The sequence below is a fragment of the Jaculus jaculus genome, chromosome 9 (assembly GCF_020740685.1).
Source record: "Jaculus jaculus isolate mJacJac1 chromosome 9, mJacJac1.mat.Y.cur, whole genome shotgun sequence".
NCBI lineage: Eukaryota > Metazoa > Chordata > Mammalia > Rodentia > Dipodidae > Jaculus > Jaculus jaculus.
In genome coordinates this window covers 27148840-27166706 of record NC_059110.1, presented here as the reverse complement: position 1 = coordinate 27166706, position 17867 = coordinate 27148840, and the positions used below count along the sequence as shown (strand labels likewise).

Below are 17867 nucleotides of genomic sequence, written 5' to 3'. Positions count from 1 at the left end.
TCTGCCCGGATAAGGTGACACCCCAAATCACTCACGAGAAGCGGTCTTGATGCAAACTGCAAGAGGATTTTATTCCAAGCGCGCTGGGGCCCACAGTCGTACACCGCACAGGGGTAGAGGACTGCAGAGCCCCGAATGCAGGAACGGGACAGTTTTTATAGGGTTTCTAACAAAGCCTGTGCCTTAGACCAATCATTTTCTAATATTAGGAGCCCCGCAGGGTGTTAGCCAGTCAGTTGGTGCCACCCCATAGTTTCTAAGCCAATTAGTTTATGACCTTGGTGGTCAGCATTTGCGCAGGTCCTTGGGTGGGAGTAGCAGAGTGTGGTTCCAGTCTCCTATGACCTTGGAGGTCAGCACTTGTGTAATTCCTTAGGTGGGGGTAGCAGAGTAAGGTATCAGCCTCCTGTGACCTTGGTGGTCTGAGGCAGGCTGCTACAGCTTATGGTGCGAGCTACTAAGGCTAACAGTGTGGGCTATTAAGGCTTATAGTGCAGGCTATTTACAGAAACCAAATAAGTGGTTCACTTCATTACTCATTTCCCATCCTTGAGGGCTATCTCATGCCCTTTTTTACCTAGTTTTATATTAGGAGCGGGCTCTGATATAATGAGAAGAGGGATTCTTTACTTGCTTCCAACAGAGAGTAAAGCCTGGAGTTTGAGGTATGCAGGAAGCCCGCTTAAGCTCCCCTTGGAGCGTGATAGTATTTCTGAGCTTCTGAATTTTTGGGCCTTTCAGAAGCATCTTAAGCATGCACCAGTACTGGGTTTGGCTAGTAAATTGCATACATGTGTAACAAATGGTATGTGGTAGGAACAGTAAGGGCTGTCTAACCAGGCTGACAAATATGAAGAACAGAGTGGACATTGTGTCGTGTATCTAAAAGTAGTTTGAAAAGCTCTCGGCCAGTGTGTGGGCAAGCGCCTGTAGTCCCAGCTATTCAGGAGGCTGAGGCAGGCAGCACATTTGAGGTCAGGAGTTCAGGGTCAGCCTAGGCAACAGTGAGACCCAGTCGGTTAATAAACAAAACTACATTTCTGTGTTTATGTAAAGACAAGTCTTTATATGCACATATGTGTTTATGTGTTCATATCTGACGACTAGGAAATGATAAAGCATTATTTTTGCTTTGTCACTATTTGAGGTTTTTAATTAATTAATTTATTTATTTATTTAACAGAGGTAGAGATAGAGGAAGAGGTAGACAGAGAGAGAGAGAATGTGCGTTCCAGGACTTCCAGCCACTGCAAACAGACTGCAGACACATGTACCACCTTGTGCACCTGGCTTATGTGGGTACTGGGGACTCGAACCTGGCTCCTCAGGCTTTGCAGGCAAGAGCCTTAACAGCTAAGCCAGCTCTCCAGCCCCACTATTTGAGTTTTAATGAATGCATCTGCACATTACCTGCATAGCTAAAATCATGCGAAGAAGAAAAAGGCCACCGGTATCCCCAAGAGGAGTGGTAAATCCTTGCCACATCTTCTCTGAAAATGGAGACGTCTTTCGAAATAGACCCATGATGGCAGCCATGGCAAGGAACGTCCCTCTTGCATCAACAGTTCTAGCCATCCCGTTTATTTTTCAGGACCGGGCTTTGGAATCTATGCAGTCGTTCACCTTCTCCTTCCGGTGATGTCCCTTTGGCTCCGCCGTAGCCATAAAGACCATTCCTACTGGGATGTGGCCTCAGCTAACTTCAAGCACGCCATTGGTCTGTCCTGCGAGCTAGTGACGGAGCACGTTCAAAGCTTCCTCCACTCAGGTAGCTGCAGCGCCACAGTCGGCCATCCTGGGTAGTGCTTCATAAGGAAGGTTCACCATCTTCCAGGAGCTTAAGGATAAAAGAACTCTTGATGCAGATGCCTTTATCCTGGGAATTATACTAAAATAGAATCACATGGTCAGTGCAGCCATCTAGTGCTATAGCACTAAAGGGAAAACTGATACCCATGTGGCCTTAAAAAAACAATTACAAAATACTTCCTAGCAGATCTAGCGTAGCTGTGGCTAAGGAAAGGCGAGACGCGTTCAAGTACATAAAAACTTAAAAAATATTAAACACCTTTGCAGGGGGAATGTGTGTGTTGCGGAGGAGAGGATATCTTGTTCTTCTTTGTCTAGGGAGGACAAATGGAGAAGGCGAGTTCTAGAAGGGACTTCAAACATGGGCAAGAAGTTACCTAATAGAATAGGAATGCAGAGAATGCTCTTAATATCTCTGGCACCTTTAAAAAAAGATGTGAAGGTGTCGGTGTCGGGTGGAGACTGTGTTGACGGCAGCAGATGGAAAGGGCTAGGAGGAAGGAGAAATATATCCACTTGGACCCCTCTGAAATGTAGATTGCTCATGATCTGCCCTGGAGAAATCTGAAGGTTTGGGAGGGAGAAAAACCATGGTTACTAGCTATGCAGGTTCTAAACCAAAGAGAAGGACATCCGAAAGTATAAAAAAAGACGGTACCCTGCTAGAGAAGATGTAGTAAGGAGAGAGCTGAACCTGAAGGACAGTAACAAGCAAAGAGAAGCCACATCTATACTGAGTTTTCTTGGAGGGGGGGGATTCAAAGCAGGGTCTCACTGTAGCCGAGGCTGGCCTACAACTCACTCTGTAGTCTCAGGCTGGCCTCGATCTTATAGCAGTCCTCATACCTCTTTCTCCCGAGTGCTGGGATTAAATGTGTGAATCACCACATTCAGCACATATTGTTTAATAAAGAAAACTGGGGGCTAGAGTGATGGCTTAGCGGTTAAGCTGCTTTCCTGCTAAGCCTAAGGACCCAGGTTCAACTCCACCAAACCAGACTGCCATGGCTAGAGGACCTAGCACGCCAATTCTCTTTCTCTTTCATAAAAAAATCATAATTCTAAAAGAAAAAAAGAAGAAAATTTGCCCAGCAAAACAAGAACACAAAAAGAAGTAAACGGTCCCACATATAGAGATGTATTATTTACTTTTCTTGTGACTGACAATATATCCGTGAAGAAGCAACTGAAGGGAGAAAATGTTTATTTCTTCTTACAGTTTGAAGGGGTCAGGGAGGGCGCAGTGGCGGAAGTATGAGGTAGCGGTCACCTTGCAGTCAAGAAGCAGAGCGAGCTGAGCGTCTGTACTTCTCTCCCTGCCCTTGTCCACTCAGTCTGGAATCCCAGCCCATAGGATGGTGCTGTTCACAGTTAGGTCGGGTCTTCCCACTTCGGTGAACGTCACCTAAAAACTCCCTCACAGACGTGTCCAGGTGTCTCCTAGAGAGTCTAGATCCTATCCAGTTGACAATCAAGACTAGACGTCCCAAGGGGTGATCGTGCGCCCAGGCTGATGGCCTTATTGCTCTGACCAGCAGGAGACTCTGGAGGTCATCATTGAAAAGTGCATCTGGGGCATAACAGGGACCTCAGGGAAGACACGCAGATGCAGTCCTTAACTTAGGCAAATAGATTGTGATTTTTGGAAGCCTTTTTATTTTTTTCCCTTTAGTGTGCAGATGGTGTGCAGATGGACGGCAGATTGACAAGGTTCAGGAAGTCACCAAGCTGTCTAGATTGTTTTGTTTCTATTAATTCAATTTAATTCAGTTATCAGCAGCAAGGAAAGTATGTTTTAATTGCCTTAAAAAAATTTTTAAAGTCTCAACTAACGTTCAGGATATATAATGTATTCTAGTCTGCTTAAGTAGATTAGTTACATACTTAACTTTGGAAAATATACAACACATCAAAGGGAACCACATATTTCATCTTGCTCTGTCTATAAATGGATGAATGAAACAAGCCAAAATTGGGTAAAAATCCAAGCAAGGCATTATTTTGATGGGGTGGTGGTGAGGGGAGGGGTGAGATTGCCATTCTTCTCATTGTTTTCTTTCTTTTTCCCCGGATACCTATTTTCTTTCTTTCAGTCACTTAGACTTTTCTCTCTTTCGGTAGTCATTGCATTCTACCCTTTGCATTAGAGTTGTAAGGTCTTGAACTGACTTCTTCCTTTAGACATCAGGTATGAGAGCATGATCAACACTATGCTGAAGGATCTCTTTGAGCTGCTGGTGGCGTGCGTGGCCAAACCCACCGAAACTATCTCCAGAGTGGGCTGTTCCTGCATCAGGTAAGAAGACGGTTCCCTGGATGTCCACAAAGTTGGGGGCTTCATTTTGAAATCCAAGGCATTTATATCATCTTTTGCAGTAGCAACCTACTTTTTAGATGGTTCTTTATAAATAAAGATGACCATACAAGCCAGACATGGTGGTACACACCTTTATTCCCAGCACTTAGGAGGCAGAGGTAGGAGGAGAGACATGAGTTTGAAGCTACCCTGAGACAACATAGTGAATTCCAGGTCAGCCTGGGCTAGAATGAGACCCTACCTCAGAAAACCAAATATCTAAGACCCTTCATTTCTACATTCAATTGGCAAATGCTCACTGTGTAAGAAGTGTGGCAGATTTTCTGCAGTGGGCAGTGATGGTGGAACATGTTGTGTGAAACTGAAGATGTGGCAACCCTCTGCTGACCCTGAGCCATCAGGTGGCCTGCCTCTGTCTGATCATGAGCTCTACGGTCTCCTTCAAGGGATTCCTCGGGATCTAGCTCCTATGCCGCACCACTCTCTTACCATCCCCACTTGGGGCCCAGAACACTATTCCCGTGGGTAAAGAGAATGAGGAATCCTTATTGTAAAACATTAGTAGGTATCTCAGCCCTAGGTGGTTGGTCCTTCAGCACAGGACAGAGGAAAGAGCAGTGACATAACAGCCAGGCATGCTGGCACATGCTTATAATCCCAGTGCTCAAGGGGCAGAGGGAAGGAGATTTCAAGCTCAAGGCCAGACTGGGCTCTATAGAGAGATCCTGTCTCAAAAAATAAAAATAAGATAACAGAGAAGGGGTCACAGAAGAAGAACAGTGAAGAGAAAATTATAAATGCCCAGAGAGCAAAAGACAGTCTATAAGAGCCCCATGGTTGTAGTGACACTTGGCCAGGAACCCCAGAGTGAGCTTTCCTTTTTTAAGTAGGAATGTGAGATGCAAATGTTTTGAAGTTCAGAAATGTAATTCCTCAAGTAAAATGATGAAATAAAATTCCATAAAGTTAAAAAGTCCATAAAGTGGGAGGATATATTTGCTATAGTGAGTGAGCTTTTTTAAAAGTTTGATTTAATTTATTTATGTGATAGAGAGGAAGAGGCAGAGGGGGGAGGGAAGAATGGGCACACCGTGGCCTCTAGCTGCTGCAAAGGAACTCCAGACACATGCACCACCTTGTGCATCTGGCTTTACATGGTACTAGGGAATCAAACCTGGATCCTCTGGCTTTGCAAGCAAGTGCTTTGACTGCTAAGCCATTTCTCCAGCCCCAGAGTGAGTTTTTGACATGTGAGGATTTTCCAAGTAAACCAGAGCACACAGATAAGAACAAGTGACAAGGCAGCGTTGGTTGTGTTTTGTATAATAATTATTCATAGAGTGGTGGGAAATAGGGTAAGAATGAAAACGAGTACAGAATAGTAGCCTTGCCTACAAATGTAAGGTTGAATGTTGCTCTGTTGGCAAAGGGAATCCATTTGATATTTCTGCATGATATTTGATATTGCTGCATGACGCAGGAGGGGCTCAGAGTTGAGACCGCAAAAGGTCTGGATCCAGGGTGTCTTTGGCAGGTATGTCCTGGTGACGGCCGGCCCTGTGTTCACTGAGGAGATGTGGCGGCTTGCCTGCTGCGCCCTGCAGGATGCCTTCTCTGCCACCCTCAAGCCAGTGAAGGTAAGCTTCCAGGAGGAGGAAGCCCGAGTGTTCTCCTCTTCCTGGGCAAGGTGGGTGTCTGGGCTCTGACCACCTCCTCACAGACACATCTTACTACGGGTGAGAGAGGAAGAGCTGGGTCACTCTTTTTTCCCGGAGCCAGGTCCCAGATTATGCCTGGCACTGTGAACCAAGACACATCCTGTTTCTCCCTAGGACCTGCTGGGCTGCTTCCACAGCGGTACAGAGAGCTTCAGCGGGGAAGGCTGCCAGGTGCGGGTGGCAGCCCCGTCCTCCTCCCCCAGTGCCGAGGCTGAGTACTGGCGCATCCGGGCCATGGCCCAGCAGGTAAGGGTGGACCTTTGGGTCTCTGGGTCTCCAGAAGATTGATAGGTATGCTGGGAGTCATGCTAAGAGCCTGCATTACCAAACTGCCTTTCCCTTCCTTCCCCAAGAGTACAAATCCAGGCCCTGACTTCTTGCCAGCCTCACTTTTCTCTGGAATGACTTTAGCCCAGTCACAGCACTTGCTCCTCTCAGCCATCCCTGCTGCCCTGATTTCAACCATAATTTGCTGAGACTACACACAAGCGCTTGCTTGGGGAATGATTGCTCTTACACTGTGGGTCACAAATGATGGGCACACGTTTGCATTATTTTTACCTTTCCTATTTAGAACACAGACTTTAATATTTAAAAGTGATTTCCTTGGGCTGGAGAGATGGCTTAGCAGTTAATGCACTTGCCTGTGAAGCCTTAAGTACCAAGGTTTGATTCTCTAGGTCCCGTGCAAGCCAGATACACAAGGTGGCGCATGCAACTGGAGTCTGCTTGCAGTGGCTAGAGGCCCTGGCGTACCCATTCATTCTCTCTCTCTCTCTGTCTCTCTCTCTCTCTTTCTCAAATAAAAAGAAATAAAATTTAATTTTAAAAAAGTTATTTCCTGGGCTGGAGAAATGGCTTAGCCATTAAAGTGCATGCCTATGAAGCCTAAGGAGCCAGGTTCGATTCTTCAGGTCCCACATAAGCCAGATGCACATGGTGGCACATGTGTCTGGAGTTCATTTGCAGTGGTTAAAGGCCCTGGCATGCTGATTCTCTTTCTCTTTCTCTCTCTCTCTCTCTCTCTGCCTCTTTCTGTCTCATAAAAATAAAATCTTTTCAAAGAGTGATTTCCTTAATAAACTTGAGTGGAGTGTAGCTAATCATTAAAAATGTACTCATGGGTTCGGGAGATGACTCAGCACTTAAAGGTGCTTGCTTGCAAAACCTGACAGTCCAGGTTAGATTCTCTAGTACCCACATAAAGCCAGATGCACAAAGTGGCAGAGGTAGGGGAATCACTGTGAGTTTGAGACTAGCCTGAGAGGTACATAGTGAATTTCAGGTCAGCCTGGGGTAGAACAAGACCCTCCCTTGAAAAACCAAAAATGGCATTAGTGGAATTCTCTTCAAAAGAGTCTTTACTTTTAGTCAAAATATGAAGTGTCTAGCCAGGCATGGTGGTGTGTGCCTTTAATCCCAGCACTTGGGAGGCAGAGAGGATCACTGTGAGTTCAAGGCCTCCCTAAGACTATAGAGTGAATTCCAGGTCAGCCTGGGCTAGAGCGAGACCGTACCTCGAAAAGCAACAACAACAAAAAAGTGTTGGTGCAGCTTGAGGGTATTTTGGGTTCTGAACCTTTTGTTGTGGTTTTGGGGGAAGGGGGTGTTCTTGGTGTGTGTGTATGTATGTATGTATGTATGTATGTATGTATGTATGTAAAGGTGTGCATGTGAGTATGTGTGTATCTGGTGGTGGAGAGAAAATTAGAAAGCAGCTCTATTTATCATCTGCCTTCCCCCGGTAGAAATGAAACAAATCTTTACATTAAAAAATACTATTTATGGAGAACAGAGAATCATTTGCTTCTTAATATTTCTATTTCTTCTTCAGCCCCAAACCTTCCTTCTTATGCACTCTTAAAATATCCCAGTATTCAAACATCTGATCATTCTTGCAATATTTGGAAAGAGATTTTCTTTTTTTTTTTTTTTTTTTTTTGTAAAAGCTAGTCTATTATTTCTAAAGGTCTTTAAATCTCAAGACATGAAATCCTTTGGATCTGATAGCTAGTAACTGTTTTGGGTCACTTCTGCCATCGTCTAGTGGCGTGAGTTGGTCACATCAGTAATCCTGATAGGAAAATCCTAACTGACTTGTCATTCCTTCACTGGCTGTAAGATGACAGCAAATCAAAACAGAGATAAAGGCTGGGGAGATGATTCATGTGTTAAGGGCTTTTGCTTGCAAAGCCTGTCGGCCCAGGTTCAGCTCCCATAACCCATGTAAAGCCACATGCACAGTGTTGCATGGGTCTGGCATTTATCCGCAGCAGCAAGACAGACCAACATGCACGTACGAGCAGAAACACACACAGTGTGCAAACACATAAGTAACTTTTTAAATCAGCATTAAAGACTGGGAGTGTAGCTCAGTGATAAGAGCATTTGCCTAGCATGAGCAAATCTCTATGTTCAATTTCCAGCACTGGAAAAAAAAAATCAAAGATGATCTTCTACAAACATAGCCCTTTTGTATTTGCTCTCAATTAACATTAAAGGTTAGCACTTGCTGTTTGGGATGTCTTGTGGTACAGGAGTTAATAGTGTTAGTGTGAAGAGCCAACGTCTATTCTAATGCATTGCATATGTAACATACACATATCAGTTTGGTGAATTCATCAGATGTGCCAGGTAGGAAGCTATTATCACCCTCATTTTGTAGATGAGGAAATGGGTAGAGAACACCTTGCCCAAAACCATCCTCTAACACCAGTGGAGCTGGTAGAGGGAGTGATGTATGAACCATAGCTGTATACCCTTTGCAGGTGTTTATGTTGGACACCCAGTGTTCGCCGAAGACACCCAACAACTTCGACCATGCCCAGTCCTGCCAGCTCATCATTGAACTGCCTCCTGATGAGAAGCCCAATGGGCACACCAAAAAGAGGTACACTGCTCTACATGCGAAAGCACCTAGAAATGACCATGTCTCCTATTCCAGGTCTGGCTCATTTTAATCTACTAGGGATACTGACAGCAGCTGTGCAGTCATTCAGCAGAAGTTTTCAACAAAAGGAGAGTTTTAAGGATGAAGAGATCATTTAGTGGTTGAGGTACATGCTTGAAAAGCCAAAAGACGCAAGTTTGATTCCCCAGGACCCACGTAAACTAGATGCACAAGGTGGTACATGTGTCTGGAGTTTGTTTGCAGTAGCTGGAGGCCCTGGCACATGGCCATTTCTCTCCCCCCCCCCCCGCCCCATCCTCCTCCTCCTCTTTATCTCTCTCTCAAATAAACAAATAAAATACTTTAAAAAAAAACACATTGGGCTGGAGAGATGACTTAGTGGTTAAGCGCTTGCCTGTGAAGCCTAAGGATCCTGGTTCGAGGCTAGATTTCCCAGGACCCACGTTAGCCAGATGCACAAGGGGGCGCACGCGTCTGAAGTTCATTTGCAGTGGCTGGAGGCCCTGGTGCTCCCATTCTCTCCCCCCTTCCTCCCCCCTTCTCTGTCTGTCTGTCGCTCTCAAATAAATAAATAATAAACAAAAAAATTATTTTAAGAATGCAGAACTACAAGTGGTAAAGCCAGAATCAAATCTAAGACCTCTGCCTTCATCATTTTGGGAGGAAAGTTAGTACAATGGACTGAAACTTTGCATCCCTCCAGATTTGTGCTGTTAATTTTAATCCTGAAAGTTATGGTCTTAGGAGGTAGGGTGTTTTGGAGGAAGTAAGGTAATGAATTTAAGAAGAAATGGAGGAGAACTGGAGAGATGGCTCAGCTGTAAAAGGCACTTATTTGCAAAGTCTGACAGGCAGGCTTCAATTCCCCAGGATCTGCACAGGTCAGATGCACAAAGCAGTGCAGCCTGAGTTCGTTTGCAGTGACAAGGGGCCCCAGTGTGCCCATTTTTCTCAGTCTATCTCTCCTTGCAAATAAATAAATATGGTTAAAAAAAAAAAAAGAAATGGGAGATTTCCCTGGTTGCTGTATGAAGACATAGCAGGAAGTTTACTGTCTACAACCACCAGAGTCTTCCTGGTATCCAGCCATGCTGACTCTGATCTAAGTTCGATTCCCCAGGGCCCATGTAAACAGCTTGTTCAATGGGGAGTGGAGACCCGAGAATTGGGCTCGCTGAACAACAAATGGCATCTGTGGGTTAAGTGAGAAACTCCATCTCAAGGAAGCAGTCTGATGAGAGATGGAAGATGTTCTCTGGCGTCTCCACATTCACACAACATCACACACCATACTACCCACACTCTACACACATACACGCATGCGTGTGCCAAAAATAAATAAATAAATAAATAACCTCAGTAGGAACTGGAGGTAGAAGATAACGAGTTCTTGTTTAATGGATACAGAGTTGCTGTCTGGGATGCTATCGTGGTAATAGTTACACAGCCTCATATAAACCGTGGCAATAGTTATACCAAATATCATGACTACACTTACCACTGAATTGTGTAGTAAAAATAACAGTGTTATGTTGTGTATGTAAAGATATGAATGTGTATTTCACAAAGGTCACTTAAGTGAGTTATCTTAAAAGGCTACTGGTTTGGGGTGACAACCCTTCATTATTCATTTCCTTTTTACTGAGAGGAATATGTTTTCCCTCAGTGGCAACTGGTTAAAGAGAAAAGTCAGCATTTCGCTTTGTGGCAGGACTTTTTTTATTTTCTGCTGGCTTAAAAGTACTTTTTGCAGAGCTGGAGAGATGGCTTCGCAGTTAAGGCACTTGCCTGCAAAGCCAAAGGCCCAGGTTCAATTCTTCAGGACCCATGTAAGCCAGATGCACGAGATGGTACATACATCTGGAGTTCGTTTGCAGCAGCTGGAGGGCCTGGTGTGCCCATTCTGTCTCTCTTTCTCTCAAATAAATATTTTTAAAGTACTTTTTGCTAGCTATAAAAGTTATTTTTAAATTCAAGGTCATAGCAAGACAGACTGAAACAAGGAGTTATTAACAAAATGCTTGATCCTAAGCCAGGCACAGTTGCTCATGCTGGTAATCCCGCATAAAAGAGGCGAAGCAAGAGGACACCCTCAGCTACATAGCAAGTTCAGGGACAGCCTGGGCTACATGAGACTGTGTCTCAAAATAAACCAACACCTCCCCCACCAAAAAAAAAAAGTTGGACCTTTTAAATCACTTACAGGAATTAGTTGTCAGTACAGTGGCATAAGCTAGTTTCACAAAATTCTAGGAAGAAAAAACAGAACACGAAACCACAAACCCAAAACCATGCTGATCAGTTAAAATGTTGGGAAAATGTAGCAGCTAAGGTTGAAATTATCTTCTTAGTATAAGATTCAACCAAACAGAAAGATCTGAATCCCCAAGCATTTGAGTATTTCCTTCTAAACAACCTTATGTGGGCTGTTCCCTGACTGGAAAAGTTCAAGATTGTCATAAGCGACTTGCCTGCTCCTCAACCAGGTACCTGTTTGTCCTCCCTTACCTACCTCCAGTGTAGCCGAGCTGAGGGAAACCAAATAACCATTCAAAAACCTTTGGGTTTAAGAAAACAGAGTAGAGGGCTGGAGAGATGGCTTAGCGGTTAAGCGCTTGCCTGTGAAGCCTAAGGACCCCGGTTCGAGGCTCGGTTCCCCAGGTCCCACGTTAGCCAGATGCACAAGGGGGTGCACGCGTCTGGAGTTCGTTTGCAGAGGCTGGAAGCCCTGGCGTGCCCATTCTCTCTCTCTCCCTCTATCTATCTTTCTCTCTGTGTCTGTCGCTCTTAAATAAATAAATAAATAAATAAATAAATAAATAAATAAATAAATAAATAAAAGAAAACAGAGTAGAGCTGGAGACATAGTGTAGAGATTAAGGCTCTTGTCAGCAAAGCCAACGGACCCAAGTTTGATTCCCCAGGACCCAAGTAAGGCCAGATGAACAGGGTGACACATGTGTCTAGAGTTCATCTGCAGTGGCTAGAGGTCCTGGTGCACCCATTCTCTCTCTCTCTCTCTCTCTCTAATAAATAAATAAATAAAATCAAAAGGAATTCATTTTCTTAGAGGAAGCAGAGTAGAAGGGAGAAAGGTGTCACTTAAAATCTACAGATTTCTTGCTAGCCTAACTTGAAGTTTCACTATAACTAGTAACTATGAAAGAAGCCGTACGCCATCCTTGTACCTATTTTTTTTCCACAATTTTTATAAATGTGTTGTATATATTCCCTTAAGGCTTTTTGATAGATATTCAGCAGTATTATCATCTGCACCTCCTGGATTTCCAAAAGTGCCAGGAATTCCACTAATCCTGATGGAAACAGACGCCGGCCCCGTGTAAAAAGCACTGGGGCCCAGCTGGCTCGGAGCACAGCTCCTAAACCCCGTGCCTTTCCTTTGCGTTTCGCAGCGTTTCCTTCCGGGAAATCGTGGTGAGCTTGCTGTCGCACCAGGTGCTGCTGCAGAACCTCTACGACGTCCTGCTGGAGGAGTTCGTCCAGGGCGCGTCCCCGGGAGAAGAGAAGGCCGCGCAGGCCCCGGACGCCAAGCTGGCCGGCTTCCTCAGGTACATCTCCATGCAGAACCTGGCCGTCATCTTCGACTTGCTGCTCGACTCCTACCGGACGGCCCGCGAGTTCGACACGAGCCCGGGGCTCAAGTGCCTGCTAAAGAAAGTGTCAGGCATCGGGGGCGCAGCCAACCTCTACCGCCAATCGGCCATGAGTTTCAACATCTACTTCCACGCCCTGGTGTGCGCGGTGCTCACCCTCCAGGACACCATCACGGCCGAGCACGTGAAGAGGGTCCTGTTCGAGGACGACGAGAGGAGCTCGGACTCCTCGCAGCCGTGCTCGTCGGAGGACGAGGACATCTTCGAGGAGACGGCGCAGGTGAGCCCGCCGCGGGGCCGCGAGCAGAGGCGCCGGCGCGCCCGTGCGCCCTCGCTCAGCGCGCAGCCGGCCAGCAACGCCGACTGGGTGTGGCTGGTCAAGCGGCTGCACAAGCTGTGCATGGAGCTGTGCAACCACTACATCCAGATGCACCTGGACCTGGAGAGCGGCGCCGAGGAGCCGCCCGCCTTCAAGGGCGACCCCTTCTTCACGCTCCCCTCCTTCCAGTCCGAGTCCTCCACGCCGTCCACGGGGGGCTTCTCCGGGAAAGACACTCCCCCCGAGGATGACCGCGCGGAGCCCCCCGCGGAGCCCCCCGCGAGCCTGCGTGCGGGCGGCGGAGACACCCTCGCGCTGCCCCCCACCAGCCCCAAGCTGGACAGGAAGGACCCCGGCCGCAAGAAAGAGTGGTGGGAAAGCGCGGGCAACAAGATCTACACCATGGCCGCAGACAAGACCATCTCCAAGCTGATGGGCGAGTACAAGAAGAGAAGGCAGCAGCAGCAGCATAACCTGCCCGCCTTCCCCAGGGAGGTCAAGGTGGAGAAGAAGGGTGAGCCCCTGGCACCCCGAGGCCCCGACTCCCCGCTGCTTCAACGGCCCCAGCATCTGGTGGATCAAGGCCAGATGCGCCACTCCTTCAGCGCAGGCCCCGAGCTCCTGAGGCTGGAGAAGAGGCCCCGCTCGGGGTCCACGGGCAGCTCCCTGAGTGTCTCCGTGAGGGATGCCGAGGCCCAGATCCAGGTGAGGCCTCTGCCAGCCAGAGCATGGGCATGGGAGGCCGGGTTGCCCACACCAGAAACTTCCCTCTTGCTGGGCACATCTTGATTCCTGATAAAAATTCTCAGGGATGAAATAATAGAGCATGCACGCCTCCAAAGTCACGCCTCTCCATACATTAGTGGGAAACTGACATTTTCTTCTCGGGTCAATTTAGAAACCATTTTTCTGAGTTGTAACGCGCGTTATTGAGAATGGGGAACCCATCTCGATAAGTTGCTAAAACTTATCAAATTGATAGCCCTCAGCCGTCACTGAGTCGTTTGCTGTTAGAAGATGGCGCCGACAGTATTCTAAAGCATTGGGTTAGGGGGAAAGGGATCACAAATATTATTGTGTGGGTATACGGGACGTCTTCCTAGCCATCCTGAGCACATGACAAATTCTCATTTCCCAGGGGGTATTGTGTGTCCCTGCTCCTTCACGTACGTGAGAGTTGTGGCGCATCAGAGAGTGAGTTATAGGCATGGTGGCAAGCACCTTATAATCCCAACACTTGTGAGGCAGATGTAGGAGGATCACTATGAGTTTGAGGCCAGCCCGAGACTACATAGTGAATTCCAGGTCAGCCTGGGCAAGAGTGAGACCCTGCCTGGAACCCCCCCCCAAAAAAAAAATAAATAAATAAACGAGTTTGAGAGGGAAATTGTATTGGTACTATTTATTCCATTTGAGAAGAGATGAGATGGGAAAACAGAGAGATCAGTTCTAGGTAGTCTTTTGAAAATAACCTCAATACTTACTTTAAAAATTCCTGCCATAGTCATAGTACACTAGATTATCAGGGACCCTAGGCTCCCATGACCCTAGCTTCCTGGAAACCTCTGCAAGAATGTATCTGTAGCATAAGTGGAAAGTAGCCTGAATCTTGCAAGATGCCTTTCTTTTCTTGTGAGACATCTTGGGACTAGAAGTAAACATCATAATATAGAATCTGCAAAAGTCATGTTAGTCTAGATTTGTTGTCAAGTATGCAGTAACACCAAGATGCAAGATTATTCAGGAGGTTTCTTTGCAAATCATGTACCTTCTCTTTTTAATATTTTTTCCCATATCTTGGAGTTTTGCTTAGTGATTTTCAAAGTTATCCTAAATTAAGGCAGCATGAGTCCATGCAGTCTAGGCATTGTAAGTTAACTGATTAAAAGAATCATCTTCCTGTCAAAATTTCACTGCGAGAACCAGCAGGGTTTTAAATGTGAGTAATAAAGATCTTAGGAGGTTGTGAAAGCTGAAAACAAGTAATTTCTAGTTTGCCCATTCTTTCACGTGAAGTGAAAACCACAGTTTATTACAGGCTCATCGAGTTATTAAAGACTATTTTATTATAGCTAAATTTGAGAAACCCAGAAGGGCAGAGCTTAACCACATGGCCAAGTGGAACCATGAGTTGGCCCATAACTCTCTTCCCATCATTTCTTTCAGGCGTGGACCAACATGGTGCTCACAGTACTCAACCAGATTCAGATCCTCCCAGACCAGACCTTCACTGCCCTCCAGCCCGCAGTGTTCCCCTGCATCAGCCAGCTGACCTGTCACGTGACTGACATCCGCGTTCGCCAGGCCGTGAGGGAATGGCTGGGCCGCGTGGGCCGTGTCTATGACATCATTGTGTAGAAGACTGAAATTCCATCCCCAAGGAAATACCAAGGGTCCAAGTCCGCCTTTTCCATACTGGTAACAGTCTCCCTACCCCTAGCCCCACTTAAACTAGGTCTCTGAGAAGTGAGTTCTTTGAAACCTAACTCACAAAGCTTCTCCAAGCACTCCCTAACTAGACTTGGGCCATTCTGGGTACCACGGTGGTATCCAGGGGACAGAGTGACCCTCTGATTTTGCACATTATCACACAAGAGTCTACATTCCTTAATACATTTCTAAATCCTGAAATCAATTTCCAAGTGCTTTTGCATCGTTGTCCCCAGATGGGTCATTTTCAAGGACCTCTCCTTTGAAAACCCTACATTGAACCCTCATTTTAAAAATAAGTGCAAGTCCTAAGAGAATATCTGCTGGTAAGTCAAGCTGATAGATAAACAGTCATGTATCTAGTGCCAGTCATTATTAATCAGAAGTAAATTTATATTCTGATTATAGGTTTGGCTGGGAAGAAAACTGCAACAATGTACTTTTTTCAGTATCACAATCAAGAAACAAATGACTATAAAATATCCCACAGTGTTTTCACATTAAGCCTAAGTTGCTATGATTTTCAGGTTACTATTCACCAACTGCCCCACATAAGGTACTGCTGTGCCTTTCTTCCTTATACGTAAAAGACGAAAATTCTTTCCTGGCAGGGTTTGAAGTCTGTGGCTTGGCAGCATTTAATAGGAAGCACCCTGTGGTATATCAACTGATGTGTACATTGTCAGGACACTCAATGCTGACTATTCTATGGGCCCCGTTAGTCTTGGCTTCTGCTTCCAAGGCAGACAAGGAAAGGAAAGAAAAATGGTGCCTTAGTCTTTTGTTGCACAGACATTTCTATGCCCCATAATTATTGAACGTAAGGTACAACAACACTTGGTTTTTAAGAGAACAAAATATTAAGATGAAACACTTTTTTATATCAATACCTTTGGAGGAAAAAGAACTGAGAATCCTCCATCCAGTGAGCAGACTTCTCAGGGACGGGGGTAGGAAGTGTTGCGTAGGGAGACAGCTGGAAGGGGAGGGGGAAGGGATGATGATAGGTTCATTTTAAATTTTAAGCTACGATACATCAGTTTTGAAATTAAAGCGTCAGTTGTACAAGCTTTAGACTGAATGGGAAGGGACTTGATGAATTTAGAAGATTAATTTTTATATTTAAAACACTGCTCCTCTCTCACAAGTCCATCTATGTTTTAAGTCTTTTTATTCAGACCAGTTTTAAGTAGCTATTTCTTTTCCTAAGTATTATTAGAAAACAAATTAGAAGCCCTTACTTTATTGCAGTGTGTATGTATGTATATCTACACACACATATACACATACAGGGGTGCTAGGGATTGAACCTAGGGTTTTGTTGGTGTTTAATCGCCTACTGTACCACTAAGCTATACCCTCCAGCACTTACCACAGAATATTTTGTATTTTTGACATTATAATAGTGACTGAACCTTTTTAATCAGGCCCACTAATACAATCTAAAAATTAGAATGAGTTACTAAGGCATATGTGATCATTAACCAGTGCCAAAAATATATATATTCTTATATCATCCTTTAAAAGAATAAAACATCGATCCTGCAGTATTGAAGTAAGGATTTGAAATGGGTTGAAAAACTTTATACAGTGACGAGTATCCATGAAGCTTGCTGTCCACTAGAACTATGTAGCACTTTACAAGGTCAAGAGAAAAGTAATACTCTCTGGCTTGCTTAGGTGATCATAAAGATGGTCATCTAAGAGATCACCACAGGATCTAGAGAGCACTTTTTTTTTGTTCCACAAAACATTTACTTTGCCTTCAGAGGCACTGATTCAACTTGGATAATCATTTGAGTTTAAAAACATCTTTTTGCTTAGTTTGTCTGTTTTGTAGTACTGAGAATCAAACCCAGGGCCTCACTAATGCTACACAAGTGATCTCTACCACTGTTCTGTATTTACACACACACCCCAATTATTAGTTCTTAATGCACAGTGAATTACATGAACAGCGTTGAGCCAGGTTCTATCTATAACTTGATAATGTTTATACTTTGCAAAGAGTTGAAAGTTGGTAAAGGCTCTTCCTTCCTTCTTATTTCTCCCTTTCTCCCTCTTTCTCCTTCCTTCCTTAGTCCTTTTCTTTTTCAACAAAAGCTGAACAGTATGGTTGTTTGATTATTTTTATAGTTTCTCTGGAGTTGTGTTCTTGGTGAGTCTGTCAGTATACCTCAGTTTCCTTGCAATAGGGAGCTTCAGTAATCCAGAGAGCACTTACAATATGTTCATACAGGACTGGAGAGATGGTTTAGTGGTTAAGGCTCTTTCCTGAGAAGCCTAAGGACCTGTATTCTATCTGTCTCCAGATCCTACGTAAGCCAGACATGCAAAAGGTAAGGCAAGCACAAAGTCACACATGCTCACTAGGTGGCACAAGCAGCTGGAATTTGATTGCAGTGGCTGAGGCCCTGGTGTATAATTCTCTCTCTCTCTCTCTCTCTCTCACTGTCATTCCGTCTTTCACTCTCTCTCTAAAAAAATAGTTCATATGTAACAATTTTTCAAAAAGTATAAAAATTCGAAAGAAGCAATCTCACTATATAAATATCCCTGAAGTATGTCAATTACTCAGAAATCAGAATTCATTCTCTCACAGATTCTCTATGACACGATACAAGACTGGCACATGAAAACGTTCTTTCTCTCCAAACTAGGCCCCAAGAGTTCTATAATAGCATGACTCTGGGGCTCAGGTATAAAATGTAAAAACTGAGGATGTGTACCCAGCTGTCGACACATACTG

General features: G+C 45.0%; 1 protein-coding gene across 1 annotated transcript in view; it reads left to right on the top strand.

Moving 5' to 3' along the window:
- Positions 1-17462, top strand: part of Arfgef3 (ARFGEF family member 3) — a 196172-nt gene extending 178710 nt beyond the window's left edge. Inside the window, exons 28-34 of the mRNA XM_004651167.3 lie at positions 1592-1768; positions 3991-4105; positions 5661-5763; positions 5959-6090; positions 8613-8734; positions 12169-13393; positions 14855-17462. Coding sequence (XP_004651224.2) covers positions 1592-1768; positions 3991-4105; positions 5661-5763; positions 5959-6090; positions 8613-8734; positions 12169-13393; positions 14855-15046 — 2066 coding nt within the window. The 3' untranslated portion in view covers positions 15047-17462. The remainder of the gene's footprint in view (positions 1-1591; positions 1769-3990; positions 4106-5660; positions 5764-5958; positions 6091-8612; positions 8735-12168; positions 13394-14854) is intronic.
- Positions 17463-17867: the final 405 nt, after the last annotated feature.